The sequence below is a fragment of the Watersipora subatra genome, chromosome 2, assembly GCF_963576615.1.
Source record: "Watersipora subatra chromosome 2, tzWatSuba1.1, whole genome shotgun sequence".
Taxonomy (NCBI): domain Eukaryota; kingdom Metazoa; phylum Bryozoa; class Gymnolaemata; order Cheilostomatida; family Watersiporidae; genus Watersipora; species Watersipora subatra.
Window position 1 is genome coordinate 28,093,763 of NC_088709.1, and position 19,816 is coordinate 28,113,578.

The 19,816-nt window shown below is 36.3% G+C and overlaps 1 protein-coding gene across 4 annotated transcripts in view; it reads right to left on the reverse strand.

Annotated features, from left to right (window-relative positions):
• Nucleotides 1-226: 226 nt before the first annotated feature.
• LOC137387413 (BSD domain-containing protein 1-like) overlaps nt 227-19,816 on the reverse strand; it is a 31,780-nt gene continuing 12,190 nt past the window's right edge. For 3 of the 4 annotated variants that reach the window (XM_068073831.1, XM_068073832.1, XM_068073829.1), the window contains 5 exons: nt 18,127-18,271; nt 8,880-9,392; nt 6,657-6,818; nt 4,298-4,398; nt 227-573 (listed from right to left, as the gene is read on the reverse strand). In XM_068073831.1, coding sequence (XP_067929932.1) covers nt 523-573; nt 4,298-4,398; nt 6,657-6,818; nt 8,880-9,392; nt 18,127-18,271 — 972 coding nt within the window. In that variant the 3' untranslated portion in view covers nt 227-522. The remainder of the gene's footprint in view (nt 574-4,297; nt 4,399-6,656; nt 6,819-8,879; nt 9,393-18,126; nt 18,272-19,816) is intronic. The other variant, XM_068073830.1, reaches the window with a different exon arrangement.

Genomic DNA, 19,816 nt, shown 5'->3' on the forward strand with positions numbered 1-19,816 from the left:
TGCTTGATTTGTTGATTTTTATCCTGCGGATGACTTGCAGACTGATGCAAACTTTGGACTATTAGCGGTTGTAAAAGCGGATGGCTTTGTGATAGTGTGGACAATGTTATCTATGGAGCCTTAGGCTATAGTGCCCCGAGTTTGCAACCCGAGTTGATAAACCGAGTTATATTTACAAACTCGAGTTTGTAGATGCAGGCATGCCAGAAACTGTTAATGCCCTAAGTTCTGTTCAGGTGACATATATTATCGCAACTGTGGTTTAAAAAAAAAACAATTTTATTGATCTTACACCGTAAATTCCAGCATTTTTCTATAAATATACACATTGCTAAAATATTATTGGTTATAATTTAGTTTATCATGAGAAATGTTAGTACCGAAAATGCACAAAAATGGAGACATATTCTTGGCACGTGTCCCAAAAGTTTAACGAAGCATCTCAAAATATTTTGCTACAGTTATGAATGGATCAGGTTGCTTCAATGGAAATATGGTCTGTAGTTCTTTCAATGCTAGTTCCTAATCCCAAGTCTCCCAGTCATCATTCACATCATCAAATTTGCCAGCAGCCTGTACAAAGATTAATCATACATGTTAAGATGAGTTAATTTCAATGCAGTGATTACAAACCCTCTAGTGGAACACAAAATTCATTACAAGTTTCACTGAGGATTGACAAAATGATGTTTCACACATTTTACTACTTATGATGATATAAAAATACATGAGATATGTTGCTGATCCAATAGCAACAAGCTTGAACAAGATTTCTATAATAGTATTAAAGAGGCTTTTTCCAATTATTTTCCCTGTTATTACTGGATTGTTTAATAGAACATTGATTGATGTTTGTTCTCCAACAGCCTGGCAGCATGCATGGGTTAAGCCTTTGTTTAGGTCTTTCTTCAAATGAGTAGATACTAGTAACCCATCAAATTTATACTTATTTCAATATTCCTCAACTTCTCGAGTTTTTGAAAAGCACTTAAATGTCCACATCTACTCTAATTTGTCGGAAAACTGTATTCCACATCTTTATCAGTATGGCTTTATAAAAGTCACTCACATGCACTGATGCTTTTTATTCACTCATTTCAGATTCCTTAGATCTGAGAACAAAGGATGAGAATGTTTGCTTTATGTTTCTAGATGTCACCAAAGCTTTCAACTGTGTCAATCATAAATAACTACTCGATAACCTAGATTTGATGATTTTAGAGGTAACTCAGGAAGTTACTATAACTTGTAGACACTAGAACAGAAATCACTAAGATTTCTGTTCACATAGCAACTCTCTTGGAGTAATCATGATTATTTGTAATAAGGTCATTAACCTCATCGACTATACTGAAGTGTATTTGCAGACCATACATTAACTCAAATTCCACCATTACTTTTTATTATACAGTTCATCTTTTGCCATATTTGGCATACAAATTTATTATAATCTATTCCGAAAATATCTCATTATTTATTTTTGCTTCAAAAAAGCACAAACTAATTGCAAATCTGCATCGAATTCCAGCACATCTTATTTCAATGAATAACCTTTCCAAAGCTTTACATCTTCTCACTCCGCCTATATTAAATCTTCATTTTATTTTATCCCAACTATGGCATTATTGCTATTCAAATCGAATTTGAGAATTTGCATTGATGAGACATTTTGTGTTATACGGAATTTTTCATGGCACCCAGCAAAAGCTTTCCAGAATGTATTAACATTAGCTGAAATGTACATAATAAGAGGCCTCCATCATAGAGGCATCTACTGTATATTGTTCTTTATGGTTTACTTCTTGTACAAAAGTGACTGCTATCATTGCAAACATGCCAGAAACTGCTAATGCCTTCAGTTTTCTTCAGGTGTCATATATTATTGCAACTGTGTTTCAAAAAAACAATTATATTTATCCTACACCGTAAAATCCAGCATTTTTCTATAAATATAGACATTGCTAAAATATTATTGGTTATAATTTAGTTATAATATAATTTTTAGAACATTGCTTGATGGCTGTTCTCCATCAGCATGGAAGAGGGCATGAGTCCATACATTAACTCAAATTCTACCATTACTTTTTATTAGACAGCTCATCTACTGTCATATTACTTTGGCATACATACATGTATTTATTATAATCCAGAGCCAAAATATCTCTTGAACTTATTTTCGTTCAAAAAAAGCACAAACTAATTGCAAATCTGCATCATATTCCAGCACATCTTATTACAATGAATGGTCCTTCCAAATCTTCTCATTCTGCCTATGCTAAATGTTTGTTTTATGTCCATTAAAGGTTTCAAAATCTTTCATTGTTTCGGCCTCAATTTTTACGTAACAATTACAGATTGCCAACTCATTCCAGCTTATGTGATATGAAAAAATCAAATAAAACCTCCAATAATAATTTTAAAAATATTACCGCTGGCTCCTTTTTTACCCAATTTTTACCAAATATCTGGTGTCTAAACAGAGGGAGGCTTTTTAAAAGCTACATGTCAAACCATTTATTTGATTGGGTTGGCTTTTACAGCTTTAAGATTCTTGTAGGTATAATTAGGAAAAAAATTCTGTTCAAAATGAAATTATTTCTATTGAAGTATTTAAAAAAATGTCACACTTGCCGCTACGACATATGAAGCTATTTATCATATATATTCTGTGAAGTGCTATGCTTGTAGTGTGACCAGTTCTGCCTAAGTCATTCAATTTATATTTAATATTAATTATCATATTAATTAGTATTAGTTATCATATCAATTATATATAACTGACATAACTATAGTGGTTTCCCGCTAGGTTCAGTAGAATGCGAGTAGGATGGTTTTGATGCACTGATTTGTAGGTAATTAAGTTTATTAACCATCAAATCAAACCGTGAAATCTACAAAGTATCAAAAGCAACAATAGTTTAAAATTAAAAATAAATACACTAATTCACAAATACACATGATAATAATAATACACAAATTCCCAGAATGCATAAGAAATTATTGTAATAACAATGTATTAAAAAGGCAAGGAAATAATATTAATAAAAACATACCTTTTGCCATCTGCAAACTCGCAGTACTATTGCTCTTAGCAAAAATGGGATAAAATTATTGCAATTCAGAGAATACTAATGTAGCTCGCTGTAAATTCAGCTATAAACTGATTGCTATTGCTGGGTAATGGATTGCTAAACACTAAGAAAACACTGCTAAATAACACAGGACTGGTCAACCCAATTTGAACAGATCTCCCCATCCAATCACAAAGCAGGTAATGCTGCCTAAGCAGAGACAGTTGCCCAAACCTGCTCAAACCAAAACTTGCCTAAGCCAAACGACTCGCGCGTTGGCAACAAGCCAATTCATTAGCGTAGTAAGAACTGGGTTCACTGCGTACACAAAACCGTTGGGCAGTTGAAAGTGTGTAACATGCATGCGATACGTGCATGTAACCTTTTACAATAACAATTAATCAATAATCAATATATATATTTCATAAAGTTAGTCATCCGTCCGTCGTTATATATGTATAGCCATAGCTAATAAAATCTTGGAATAAAGAATCAGTATCGCAATAGATTTGATCTCGGAACTTCCCGTTCACCAGGCTGAACACCTTGCCAATTTAGCCAAACGAGCTTGATAAATTCACTAGGCGATAAATGTCGCTATATTGGAGCAAATACGTTACTTTTTCGGTCATGACGCAAAATCATGGCCTAACATCATGAGCACCTGTAGCTCTTATTAGTAAGCTTACTCAAATTATCCATTGGCAATGTGCCAACTGGCACACTGCAAGTGGCAGGCAACTCTCATCACCTCTCATTGTTTATAAGCTGATTTTAATACCCGAGCAACGCCGGTAGCACAGCTAACTACTATATATAATATATATAACTTATAATTAAATTTATCTACCCTAAAGCTCTATAAAATTTTAGTAAACTCACTCCAAGGAGGTGATTATCTATTTTTTTTCTAACTATATATAGTCAAAAATCCACATGCAAAGTTAATTTGTTCTGCTGTGAAAGGTTTGTTACACTACTTTAAACTACTGGCTAGCTCTGTGTGAAAGGCATGTGATATGGCTGTAAAAGAATTGTTTATTCTACTGTGAAGGTCTATGCAACTTCAGTAAACAAATTGTTTCTCAACTGCAAAAAGCTGGCAACGACGCCAAACAAATCCTTCAGCACTCTCCAGACAATCCATTTTTTATAAATGACTCACAACTCTTTAGACCAAAAACTGGGTTTAATGAGAGTTATGTTTAATCAGGGGGAAGCCTTACCATGTCTCCTGTCATACCCTCAGCTAAAATTTCTCGTACTGTGCTCAAGTCCTCCCCAAACATTTCCTTGTCCCACTCATCGTCTAAGCCACTCGATGACTCTGCGCAAGAAAAAGAGTAACTCTAAGCAATGAAGTTATAAATATATTATCCAATAGATTATTGCTAGTAACAAGTAGATGTGTAGCCACAGGATTTAAGGTGACCCAGTCGGTCTCAGGTTGATTCACAACTGATGACATAAGGTTGATACTAGGACAGGTATTAAGTTGATGCCTGACTAGTGATGACAGGTAGGAGCGTGAGTCAATGTTGAATAGAAGCAAATGAGAAAACATAACTACATGTACAATTACATGTACAATTACGAGTACAATTACGTGTACAATTACGTGTACAATTACGTGTACAATTACGTGTACAATTACGTGTGCAATTACGCGTGCATAGACCAGGCTAATGATAAATAAACAAACCGTAACTATGCCTTGCAGAGTACATATTCTAGCCTACATATTTGGTACATATTTGGAATCTGAGCGAGCAATTTAAGTCAGGAACAAATTATACAGTTGGGTGCGATTTCACTACCCTCTGCAACAGTACAAGCCGGCTAAGGTGTAAACACACTAGGCGATATTATCGCGAGCGTCATGAGGAGGGCGGAGATATCGCTAGCGTGTGCATAAACACACTTGAGCGATTCACTAGCAAGCGATATAATGGGCACGCCCACAAACTGCCAATAAAATTCCGTATCATTAGTTTCTTCGAAGTTGTTAATAAATTTAGGTCAGTTAATATGGCGCCGTCTAGGCGACAACGTAAACAACTTACGCATTTGTTATTAAACCTATCTCACTTTCACGGATTGTACACTGCCTACACTACAAGGAGACATAAGAAAAACGATTATTGCATTTCTAACTGTAATATCTTTCACCATTTTTATACATATTTTATTTTGTAGTGGTTTTTTATATTTAGGCCTAATGTATTAAATATTTACCGTTCTCAAGATGGTCAACCTGTGCAACGATTGATTCCAAATGTTGGTTTTTAACTTGGATTTTTTGTAATTTTTGTTTGTTATGGTGCACATGACTGGGAGTGCTATTATTAAATTTATGAGCAATTCAGTGCTCGTTCTGAAGATGTTTCAATATTAACAAAATAGCAAATTGTCGCTGCTGTACGTTGGTGAACATCGATAAGAAATAATTACCCGCCATAAAATTGCATTCTGGTAAAATCCAACCAATCGAAATGCATCTCGCTAGCGATAAAGTTGTGCAAAGAAAGTCTAACATTATCGCTCTGGATGAGCACGCTGGGTGAATTCTAGCGCAGATTAGCGCCACGCAGCACGATATCGCTCTAAATATCGCCTAGTGCGTTTATACCTTTAAATAACTGACATCCATTTGATATTCAGAAGATAACTTTTTCAGTAATGCCTTGCTTTTGCTAATATTTTGAAGTTTGACAAGCAAGTCTCTCGTGGCTAAAAGAAAGAGTTGATGTTTATGAGCAATGTCAGAGCCATGTAAGAGCCATGTCAGAGCCATGTCAGAGCAATGTCAGAGCAATATCAGAGCCATGTCAGAGCTATGTCAGAGCAATGGCAGAGCAATGTCAGAACAATGTCAGAGCCATGTCAAAGCAATGTCAGAGCAATGGCAGAGCCATGTCAGAGCAATATCAGAGCAATGTCAGAGCCATGTCAGAGCAATGGCAGAGCAATGGCAGAGCAATGTCAGAGCCATGTCAGAGCCATGTCAGAGCCATGTCAGAGCCATGTCAGAGCAATGGCAGAGCCATGTCAGAGCCATGTCAGAGCCATGTCAGAGCAATGTCAGAGCCATGTCAGAGCAATGTCAGAGCAATGTCAGAGCAATATCAGAGCCATGTCAGAGCCATGTCAGAGCCATGTCAGAGCCATGTCAGAGCCATGGCAGAGCCATGTCAGAGCAATGTCAGAGCAATGTCAGAGCAATGTCAGAGCAATGTCAGAGCCATGTCAGAGCAATGTCAGGGCAATGTCAGAGCAATGTCAGAGCAATGTCAAAGCAATGTCAGAGTAATGTCAGAGCCATGTCAGAGCCATGGCAGAACCATGTCAGGGCAATGACTATAAACACTAACAACTCACTCTTGAAAGGTTTTTAAAGCCAACCATGGTTAGCGCAATAAATAACAATATCTGCCAGAATTGAGCATGGTCCCCATATCGGTATTGCGCTAAACTTTTCCACATATTACATAGTTTTAGGTAGCCAAGTTGCCGATGGTTGCCACTCTGTGCCTTTCTGTTAAAGAAATATGTTAATAAAACAAATATACAGAGCAACAAAGGTACCCTTTGAGTTCGCAGATCCAATAGAGCTTGCCGGCGTCTTCACTTCGATATCGGTAAGTATTACGAGGTCTCGTTTCTCCTTCATTTTGAAATCACGAGGAGTCATCGTATCCCCCACCTCTTTCGAAGAACGCAGGTCTGTATCAGGCGATGATGCTTCAGCTGAATAAAATAAGTAATCTGGTGCTGATTAAAAAGCAACTTCAGCCCTTGTGTATTGTGGTCTTCTGCGCCATCAAAGCCTCCAACAAATAAGCAATGTTAATCCCTTCAAATCAAGCCTCATGCAAAGCAACCCCTTTTTTGATTCACTCAAATAGTCATTGTGCATGTTTTTCATTTAAATAAATCAACTAGCTGTTAATCAAGTCCCGGCGCCATGAGTAGTTACGCTACTGTGCATGTGGGTACTCATTGCACCTACTTTCTTTGTATTCCTCACTGTTCTGTACTTTTTTATAATGAAATGAAACAAAAAACTTACAAACAAAAAGAGAATAACATGTAACTTTGTAAAATGAATTAAATGAGATTTGCTGGGTTTTAAAATTTTCTGTCTGAAGGAATGTCTATGGAATAAGTGCATGGACCTTGATTCGAATCCCATGCATGAGGTACATGTACATGTGACATAAGACCCTCAAACTGTAGATGTTTTTTTTAAATACATGTACTATGTATACATACATATTTGTCTAATATTTGTAGATTATGCTAATAAACACTGTATTTCTTGCTCAACAGTGCTCAAATGAGCTCAGAATTGTCCGCTGTCGACCAATTTGACCTCTGTCATTTCAACGACACTGAGTTGCACTAAATATATTTCAAAGATTAGCAAAACCTGTTAAAGTAGACTCACTTTCAAGTCAAGGTTCCTTTTTGATTCATGCGTACTTAACTAGTTGCACTAATTTAAAGTAGTTCTTTTGTCATTCTTGTATGAGCAGCCTATCCCTGAAATTGAAATGTTGATGCAAAAAAGTCAACAGTTGTGAGTAGCAGTAGAACGTTTTTGTATCAGAGACCGGAGTGGTCGTCGGCTTAATTTTTTCCTCCACTGAGAAGAGCCTAACCGAGTATTATCAGTTCAGATCCATCAGCATTGAGCATTTTTATGCCTAAGTAGTTTTACAGTGAATGCCTTCTCACAAATTTAGCTAAGCGAAATGGCGTCGAATTTGCATTCGAACCTCATTATTTCTATGAGTCAACGTGGAAGCAATGTTGAAGTCATTCAAAGCATGGAAGCACAGTGTATGCTTGTGCCATTAAATATAACAGATATGTTCCATAAATTCCAAAAGCATTATTGGTAAACTTATCTATAAGTCTTCCTTTCCACATAGAGTATTCGACTGTCTCTATTGCTTATCAAGAAAATTAGTATGTAAAGAATAACTCCGAATCTATGAACACCTTACTCATTCATGGGAAGATAGAATTCATAAGCATAGTTGAGAGTGATATGGGAGGGGAGTGAGGAGAGTCACACACAAAGTTATTGAGTTACCTAACATCCCTAGGCTAAAGTTATGAATATATGCAACTCGTATAACCATAAAAGGACCAATCAGAAGGTGGTTTAAAGAATTTCAAACAGTCTTCATCAGGTTAACAGCTTTAGTATAGGAGCAGCCGAACCCACTATCTCTCCTTCCACAAATGATAACTTATGGCTATAGACAAATAACTCCAGTCGACTGCCAGTGACAGGTGCTTGATGACAGTTTAGGGTTAGTCAATGCCATTGTACATATCTAATCAATTCTCTCTTTACATCCCTATCTCACAGATGATTCTAGAAAAAAACGATGCGTGCTTTTTGTTTGCTTCAAGTGAAGATATGGTAAAGTCTATTTATTTGTCTGCAATGATAAAAGTATCAAACTTTAAAAATTTGTCATTTTTACCAATAGAATATTGTGTCTCAATGGTGTTACAGATCAAACCTAAACACAACTTTCATAGAGTTTATCTGACTCTCAATGCAGTGATACTACAACAGCTGATAGCATGCATGGTTATCGCTGAGAAGATGCACCACATGCTACACAACTTTCCACCACATCACTCTGCATCATAACATTTCCTACCAGACCTGTTTATGCAATGTGACTTTTCACCATGTCACTTTGTACCGCAACATTTCCAGCCTTCATCAGACTTCTATCAGACAGACTTTCCTTACTTCTATACATACACGCATTGTTCCATACTTACCTCCAGACATACCTAGTTGTGAATGTTTCGAGACCATGGCAGGGGCTTCTTCATCAACACTCGGCCCTAACATCTCTCCTGGATGTTCCGCAGTAACTGTAGCGCCGTCTGTCACATTTTTTACTGTTGCGTGATCTGATGGAAAAGCGTCTTCCGCAATTACAGCCGGTGTTCCGCTGTTGTCACTACTCGTGTAAGCCGTCTCGCAGTTAGCGTCACATAATGCTGCCTTCTCGCTAGATTCACTACCAGTTAGCATCGTTGCAAGGGGCTGCACATTAGCATCGGCAGCAGAAGGATTAGAGTCAGGTGAAATCTCAGCTGGAATGCTTTGAATATGTTCGGATGAAGGGGAAGGAGGCGCATCTCCAGCTGTATCTTCAAACTGGTTAGTTGTGGAGTCGGGTGAAGGAGCAGCGAGCAATTCTACACTCAGAGGAGCGGCTACTTCCTGTTTAGTTGTTGTTGATCGAGTAAAAATTTGTTCAACAGATTCATCTGCTTCCCAATCATCTATGAAAAATAACAAAAGAGATAGATTTTTGGTGAGATGAGTGATCCATAGATACACTATAAGATGAGTGATCCATAGATATACAATAAGATGAGTGATCCATAGATATACAATAAGATGAGTGATCCATAGATATACTATAAGATGAGTGATCCATAGATATACCATAAGATGAGTGATCCATAGATATACTATAAGATGAGTGATCCAGAGATACACCATAAGATGAGTGATCCATAAATATACCATAAGATGAGTGATCCATAGATATACTATAAGATGAGTGATCCAGAGAAACACCATAAGATGAGTGATCCATAGATATACCATAAGATGAGTGATCCATAGATATACTATAAGATGAGTGATCCAGAGATACACCATAAGATGAGTGATCCATAGATATACCATAAGATAAGTGATCCATAGATATACCATAAGATAAGTGATCCATAGATATACCATAGGATGAGTGATCCATAGATATACCATAAGATGAGTGATCCATAAATATACCATAAAATGAGTGATCCATAGATATACTATAAGATGAGTGATCCATAAATATACCATAAGATGAGTGATCCAGAGATACACCATAAGATGAGTGATCCATAAATATACCATAAGATGAGTGATCCATAGATATACTATAAGATGAGTGATCCAGAGAAACACCATAAGATGAGTGATCCATAGATATACCATAAGATGAGTGATCCATAGATATACCATAAGATGAGTGATTCATAGATATACTATAAGATGAGTGATCCAGAGATACACCATAAGATGAGTGATCCATAGATATACCATAAGATAAGTGATCCATAGATATACCATAAGATAAGTGATCCATAGATATACCATAGGATGAGTGATCCATAGATATACTGTAAAATAAGTGATCTATAGATGCACCATAAGATGAGTGATCCATAGATATACCATAAGGTGAGTGAACTATAAATATATCATAGAATAAGTGATACATTGATTTACTATAAGAGTGAAACATAGCTATTAGCAAGTCAACCTTTAAGGTGAATGATTCAGATACATGTATATGTATATATACGACGGTGTACATATATACAGTAGGCGCTCCCACAATGTTAATAATCCATTATTAGGGGATTATACATTATTGGGGGATTATTGAGGGATTATATGTTATAAGAACATTAAAATACATGTATGTTGCCTAATCCATTCCAAGATCTTTTCAATCTCACTCATTTGGCAATACAAAATGGAAAAACTTGACTTAACTTTTTTAATTTGTTGGCTGTAACGTAATTGCAGTATCATTGGCTTGTATCGACAACTCTTTCCTTTTTTCTGATCAATCTCACTGGTTTATCGACCACGATTGCGGTATTTTTAGATAAGTTGATGGAGAGCGCACATATTCGACTTTCATTCACAACAATTTGCTTATTTGTTTCTAAGCAGCAAAGTTTATTCTGCAAAGTAAATCTAATAACAAATGTTTTGTCCGACTACAATAAAGCTCAACAACGAAATATATTTAGTATAAATAAGTGTTTCTACCTGTTTGTCGTCATCTGTATCTAGAAGGTCAAGGTTAAAATAAAAAATAACCTTTGATGATACTCCAACTCGTGACATTCAGATTGGTAGACCGACGCTGCACCAACCGATCGCCTTTGTATTTGCGCAGCTACCTGTTCTCTGTTTTGTCGACATATCTGACGAACTATCACGACAAACTAGATTGCTGCAAAAGTTGTTATCTACATGTATATACAATAGAAATAACGCAAAACGCACATTGTTTTTTTCTCGCCAGTCCGGCAAAATAACTAACCATTCAAATCGAATTTGAGAACTCGCTCGACTTTACACTTTACGTTATTCAGAATTTTTTACGTAGTAGGAAGAAACTTCAAATAAAATTTTTACGTTATCTAGAATTTACGTTATAGGAGGTATACGCTATAGAAGCCTCTCCTGTATATATATATATATATATACAGGAGATATATATATATATATCTCCTGATATATATATATATATCAGGAGATGATATATATACAGTCAAACATGGATAACTCGAACTTCACGGGACCGAGCGAAAGTGTTTGAATTATCAGAGCGTTCAAGTTATCAGAGCACTGTCACAAGTCCATGTATTTACTTATTTATTTGTAGATACATGTACATATACAAACTATAATATAAATCAAAAGCACAACTGGCTTGTTTCAAATTAAATGCTTCTAATCTAAAGTTTAAAACGTTTTTATCAAAAAGTATAGAGATTTTTCTATCACTTGAGATTGGTTTGTTGTTTGAGGTGATGTTATTGCCAGGACGTTTTTTAGATTGACATTGGCAAAGCTTGATCGTTGTTGAAATGCTCAAAAGAAAAGACATCTTTTTCTTTTGAGCGTTTTACCCACGATCAATTTTGCCGATTTTTCTTGAAGTTTATGCAAAGATTACCTCACTTTACCTGGGATTCGTTAAGAGCAACACTCCAAGGCAGTTCAATTAGAAGTTTTACGAGGTTTTACTGTACATTGTATATCACTCACGCTTTTTGAATAGATACTAATTGAATGTACACACGTATTCTGTGTTTAGGTCAAACGATGAATAGTTTTTTTTAGCTAAGACAACGTATACGTTTAATTACAACAATTTTTAAGACGTTTTAAACATTCCGATGTTGATTCAGCACGGAATCAACGTCGGAAAACTATTCATCGTTTGACCTAAACACAGAATACATGTACGTTCAATAAGTATCCAGTCAAAAAGCGTGAGTGATAGAGTGATATACAATGTACCGTAAAACCTCGTAAAACTTCTAATTGAGCTGCCTCGGAGTGTTGCTCTAAAAGAATACCACTTTCCTTGCTTCCGAAGAGATTGCTAAGCAGACGTTTGGTATAAATCAAATTTCACCAAACCTTTAGAAAAGTCATTGACAAAAATATTTTGCCGATGGTGGTAATAACGACGCTTATGAATTACAAAAAGTTGAGGTTTACCTCTATGGCTTGGAATAAAGTGATTTTCTAAAGCGATAACAACCATTTCGGTAGTCGTTGGGCAAAAAACAGTTCGAGTTAACAGTGTTGAGTTCGAGTTATCTATAGCAATTTATCATTACGTGGGAACGGACCAAAGAGACCGTTCGAGTTAACCATGTGTTCGAGCTATCCGTGGGCGAGTTATCCATGTTTGACTGTATATGGGTCAAATCACAGTATTGTGAAACCAAAGATGTGATTTTTAAATTTTATCATAGAACCAAGTTTTACACATCATTGGAAAGCTAAAAGTCCAAACTTTCCATAATTAATAAGGATTTTTAAAAATAATGAACGATTTCCATGAAATTGAGAAAATTAAGCAGCAAGAGACGATTATGTGATCATACAGGGGACATTGATTTTTTTGGATTTTTTTAGATGCATATTTTAAATTGCAAATTGTGTCACCAGGAACCTCTTAATCCAATTAAGTTTCTATGACTGGAAAAGTTTCCAAAGTTCTAACCTTAATAAATCTTGCTTAAGAGGCGTTCCAAATACATGCGTGTCCCTTGTATGATAATTTGGGCACCATTTTTTGTTTTTTTTTGAAAACAAATCATGTGAAAAAATTTCTAGTTAGGATTTTCCGATAGTACCATGAGAGGTTCATGATGGCATGTTTAGTTTTTTTAAATAATTTAATTACTTGAGAAAAATTAAGAAAATAAATTATCAAACAAGGGACAATTTTATCATACAAGGGACATCTACTCTTTTATTCCCTTACTATACCTCATGAAGATTGTCTAAAATAACATGGCCATCTTTGCAATGCTACTATTATGTCATGAATATTCATGACACAATAGTAGCACTGAAAAGATGGCCATGTTATTTTAGACAATTTTCATGAGGTATAGTTAACATACATACGAAAGTTATTATACTCGGCAGTCCGTAACTTAATTTTAAATGGTTAGTGGTTTCTTAACCATTGTTGGTGGAGGAAGGCCATAATCTTTTCTGTACCCAACATATTCCCAGCCTAATTGCACTTAATCCCATTATGTCGAAATTTAGTTTCTCGCGATCTGAATAGTGATGGCTTTATGAGTTGGCATTGTAGGCAACTAAACATAACTAGTTGAGTTAATTAGTTCCAATACAATTAATGTGGCTGTCTCTAAATATTTTCTCAAAGCATTGTCGGCTTGTGATTGCCTGACTGGCTACCTTAACCCTGTGAGGCCCATACACAGAAGCTTTGCTCTAAAAATTTTCAAACTTTTTGGATAGTTTCCAGATATATGTATGAGTGTTTTTCTAATTTTTTTATTTTCTACAACGACCCTGACCTGAGATATTAAATGTTGCACTCACGCAACATTGGGCTTTAATGCTACCTATATACATTACGCATTAGACAATAGTGTTATGAAGTATTTGAGCCAGTAAAATAACTTTATTTGAATAAATAAATGGTAAATGTACTTATATACATATACATGTATACAGATACATACGTATACATATATATAGTACATATATTGAATATATATACATTCAGTATATATAAATTGTATATATACATACCTATACGCATACATATATATGTATATATTGTATATATGCATACATATATGCACACACATATATATACATATATAAATATATATATATATATATATATATATATATATATATATATATATATATATATATATATATATATATATATATATATATATATATATATAACACAAGCATATAAGTTTACATCACTGTTTGGTACAAATGGACTAAATCCTGGAGCAATATCAACTGTTCCAAAGTAACTATAGCTCTCCAGTCGTTTGCAGTGATAGGTACAAAAATAATTTCGTTCATCAAGAAAGCAGAGACTATTTCACATTTTGTAGTAGTTATTTTCTTGAACAGCTTGCCGTGACTTCGCTTTGGAGCCTTTATTGGCCAATGAGCAAAATTGTCATAGTGAACATTGCACGGACCTCTTCCAATTTTTTAGCTGGTGTAAGGCATAGACTAGCATCACCTGCTGCAGCTGGTTGTCCTTGTTTGGAAGCACCATTGACATGGATGAGACTGCCGGCAACTTCAGCTTGGAATTCTTTTCTATTTAGTACTTTATTTACGGTAGCTTGAGAAGGCGACTATCACTTCTGTAGATATTCCAAGTGTTGATTTCGGCTACCATTACAAATGTCGTTACAGGAAGAGATATCATCACCGGCTCTTCATGGCAAAACGATACTCTGCTAAAAATAAATCTTACAAATCACTGCCTCCCATATTTTTATGTGGTTGTATAACAGCAGGCATGTTATAGAAACGATGCTCTTTTGACGACTTGTCCCACCGTTTGGCTTGAGCAAAAGGCTGTACACCAGTCAATGAGGAGAGAACGGTGATAACTTTGTTGTCACACTATTTGACAGCAACCACATTGTTGACCTCCTTTACATAGCTGTCATAAGATCCTTTACTATCTCGTTTGAGGACTTTGCATTATTGAGCATGCATTCTTGAACCCTGTTGGTTCGAACAGTATCTGTATCGAACATCCAAGTTTTATTTAGCTCAGAGATGAAGGGAATAGCAATAAACAAGTTGCCTCCGACAATTTTGTACCTCCAGTTCTTTTGTAGAGTAGATGTTAGCTTGAGCACAACATCAGCTTCTTAGCCCAACTCCATCTGCTTACCATCACCACCTTGGTATACTTCAGTCATGCAAAATGCCACTGACTCCTGCTCGATGCTAGATCTTGAAGCGCCATGGATGTGGCTTACTCTTTATGTATTGTCGGGTTCTATTTATAGACATTCATTCCATATGGCACCTATCCTTCGTCACATTTTCCAGAGCTCGTCTAGCAAATTCGTTCCATCAACTCTGCTTCTCATTCGAAGGCAATTGCTGTTGCTGTTTGAAATGGAAGGCTTTGAATGCATTTTGTATCTACAAACTAAAACAGAATATTTTAAAATACTATTCATCTAAGACCTAAAATCGCCCAAAAGAAAGCCTACACACCTAACTATCATGCTATATCAAGTGAAATAATTGCACAATTTTGTATCATTCGGAAATAACAATTTGCTTTGGTAGTAAATGACTAATAGCAGTAGTACTAGTAGCAGTGAAGGTAACCTGGTAAAATTACTTCAATGGTAGTCAGTGTACCTCTACTACCATCTTTACAACACTAAGTATTATGCACATCAACAAGAATGAAGAGCATTAGCCCTATAACAAAGGTCTATTGGAACATCCGATACTAACCCCTTGGCTTGCAGCTTAGCTATGTAGAGCCCAATGTTGCACTCCTGCACAAGAAATTTTGAGCTCATATAGATAGAAGAAAAAAATTTACTTCTTCGAAACATTTAATGTGTGTAAAAATATGGTCAACATAGTACCAAAAAACAGAAAATGAGTTATTCCAACTTACCTCAAAGAGCTATAAATCTTTGCCTAAAAAGTTGCTTTCCTCATGTGTGGTCAACTCTCAATTCCATGGAATGTTCTAGAGTTATGTGATGACATCACGAGCATGACATCCAATCAATTTTGGGTTTAGAGTTGCATAAAGATATGTAAGAAGCCACTTGAGAATAATATTTGGCTATAAAGCATTTGTAGTTGCTCTATCTAGTTTTGAAAATTGTGTTGCACCAGTGCAACAAGGGGCCCCAGAGGGTTAATAAATAATCCCGTCAAGACACTGCTGCGGGTCAATGCAATAGAACAATTACTTTTCACAAGCTGCCAGTCTCAACCAGAATGTCGACGGTAAAGGTTGTCAAAGACAGGCCTGCAGCTCATTGTGCCGTGCAAAGGAAATATATAGCTAAAAAGAAATCGGAAAATCCAGAGCTGTACAAGGCTAAGCATTCGCAACAAGTACGTGAGGCATGGGCAAAAGTAACAGCCAGCCTAAAGCCTGGTTCCCATATACGTCGCAAAGCACCGGCGACACACCGCAGGCTATTAGCGATGAAATGGGAACGTATGCGCCGAGGACCGCCGAGGATCGCCGGTAGTTGCCGGCGGCATCGCAATAGTTTAGCGCTGTTCAAATTTCGCAAACGGCCGCAGGCAAAACCTTCCCGAAATGCACTGTACAGGTAAAGGTCACCATTATAAGAACGGCATAGCGAGCGAGCATTTTATTTGATTACGCAATTATGTTTACGATATTATTAACGATGTGGCTTTTATGTGAACATTAAACTGCGCTGAGCACCGCAAGTGTTTTGCTGCGCGATATTACCGCCGGTGCTTTGCGACGTATATGGGAACCAGGCTTTACAGAGGAGCAAAGGGCTACTCGAAGAGAGAAGGAACGGCTCAAGAAGGCTGCTCAGCGTCAGAAGGCTCGTGAACTGAAAGCAAGCACCAGTAATCAGTCAACACCAGGATACACAACTACTCAAGCATTTGGTAAGTTATAACAAAATCAATCAGTCCAATTGCATTGGTTTTAATTAATAAGAATTGTGTTATAAAATTTTGACTTCGATCACTTTGTAGCAAGTACAAGTATCAAAGGTTAATAACCAAGTGCTTTAATTTTTTACAGGAAAGGCATCACGGAAGGTACAGAAGACATTGCCAAAATCCTCTACTAAGCGAGCAATAGTTCTGTAGAAATAGAAATGGAGAGAAATGGATGTGGCCTACCCCAAGAAATATCGAAGTCACCCACTCTAACTTTATCCTCGATATTAACCCAGAGCTCATTCCATGCGACAACAATTGTCGAGCCGATCGGCTGCTGAATGCTGAGGCAGTCAAAGCTGCTTACAGTCAATATAAACGTAAATACGTGTAAATTTGCAAGGTGCATGTCCTTGTGATCTTATTTGTCATTTCTTTATCTAATTTCCAATATTTATCTAAGATATTAATTATTTATCGTTTTTTGACATGTCTGGTCACTTCCTGTAAACTCAACATTTTTTAGCTCTATAGTTTTAGTTTTGGATTCAGTGCATGCTAGTTTTAGATGTAGTATTCCATTAAAATGGTTGTAGTTTATTTTAGCTAAATACTTTACTGTCTATCAATAAAATATGTGGAAAAATCAAGTGATCCGAAATGTCCCTTGTATGATGTCCCTTGTATGATCAAACTTAGTGGTAAATAATCTGTGGTTTAATGAGAACCATTAATGGAATCTGTTAGTTCTTTCACACTGAACATTGAAACATACATAGCAAACATCAGCTAAAAGGAATTTAAAATGTGATCATATACTTCACAGAGTTTTCAGCCTAAAATTAAAGTTTCGTTTTTAGCGATTTTTCTGCGTCCCTTGTATGATGGGCCTTAATTACCTTGTAATTATGGATTGACTTAAGCAATTTTAAAGTTTTTTGTCTTAAACTGTTCATCCTACTGAACTGCTTCAGCATGAGAAAATTGTTTACCAAAATCCAAAAACTCAAAGCACAATTCTAGTTTAAGTGCTTCAGGATGTCCCTTGTATGATAACGGAAATACTGTGACTTTACCCATATATATGTAGAGCGTCATAGAGCGTAAAGCGATATGGCGTATAGAGTGTCATGGCGCTCTATCACCATAGAGCATCTAGAGCACCACCGCAGTCGAATAGAGGTTTTACTGTATATACATTTACAGAGGCATAAGTATGTATGTAGACATATGCATGCCTAACAGCACATAGTCTGGACTGACCTTCCCAAGGCTGTTCAGAGTCATCTTTGTTGAGTTTATCGGCTCTGCTCTTCAAATCGTCCTTTCGTCGTTCATCCTGTTCTAACTGATGCACCTTGTAGTAGTAGCGCTGCCAAAAGTCAGCGTGCGTGACAGCCGAGGGCACCTGAAAAAACCAGCCCACATCAAAATCTGTCTCAAAGATGACATATTTGACAGCTGCTTTGCGGGCTATTTTACAACTACAAGTTATGCCCCGATATTAAACTACGGCTAGATCTATTATGGAATATGATGTCTTTGTTGTAATTGGTCACACCAAATATCAAGTCATACAGGCGAATACCATGAATGCCCATTCTTTGTACAGAAAGAAGGAAGTGAGTTTGCAAGGCATCGATGTTAAACCTGATTCTCATCACGAGCGTCTACCCATCTGAATGCATGCACCAGTTTTAAACTAAAGCTGCATGTTATATAGGATAGCATGCTCTTGCAATCTTTGATCTCACTAAAAACAGCGCAATAAAAAACGTGACAGTCTGGCTGAGCGAAGAGAGCTTGCAGAAACAGAGATTTTCAAAATATATTGGAAATCAGCAAATTATCAAAAACTCTACATACAAATTTTTCATGCCACGAAACGTCTTTTGATAGAGATTTGGCTTCGACTTACAAAAGATACGTCTAGATGTAAAAGGCCTTTCATACTGCAGACCATTTGTTAGTTTCAGGCCGTGGCCGGTTCGCTTCCTATGGGTACGACTTGGAACGCTCTTTGGTTTCCTTTGCTAGAAAAGTCAGTCAATGACAAGTGTTTTGTGTTCATTCACTGTATAAGTTGGGGTTGTCATATACCGCATACACCATAGCCTGGGAAGACAACTTTCATTCATAGCAATTTCAGTTTTGTGTTTTCAGTATGACGACAGTTTTTCAGTTTATGACGATGAATATAAATCTTTCTACTTAAGTTTTTTTTAAATCTTTCTTCTGAGTGAAACAAAATCAAACCAACAATCCCAAACCCACCTCTTATGACCGCCCTCTACCAACTTACCTTGGTTTTTTTCATGTCTAGATGACTAATGTTGAAGGTAAACAAACAAGCAAACCATTCATAGTTCTTATTGCCTATTTTATTGTTTTGTTCTTTTTGCTGTGTACTTTTTTCTATTTATTATGTAGTAATATAATTCTAACGTGTATTTGTTACAGGCTTTAACCGTCGCAAGTGTTTATAATTTATGCAAATGTTACAGCTGAATTATGGATTATTAATATGGATAAACAGATTATGGCATTATACGGTAAACCAGTGTTAACTTATGAAATTTTATATTTACAAAATGGCTTCCGAAACAAATTACATTCGTAAGTAGAGGTTCCACTGTAGCTAAATACCAAATCATGGTTCTGAAATGAATCTGCTAAAAGGGGTTCTCTGTCCTGCTAAATAATATTGCCTACATCACTTTCTCATACCCTTTGGAACACCATACTTTCTACTAAGGATAGCGTTTGATATTAGCTGCTAACTTATCCACCCGATAATAAACAGAAGAATAAAAACAACTCAATGCAACTCAGTCTTTCTAACAGAAAGCGTCACAAAATTATGCATGGTGTTTAGTCTGAGAGGCTTGTGATGTCACAAAGCTATGGTACGTACAGAGTGCTAAGAGTGTGCTTTTGAATTCATGAATAAGCA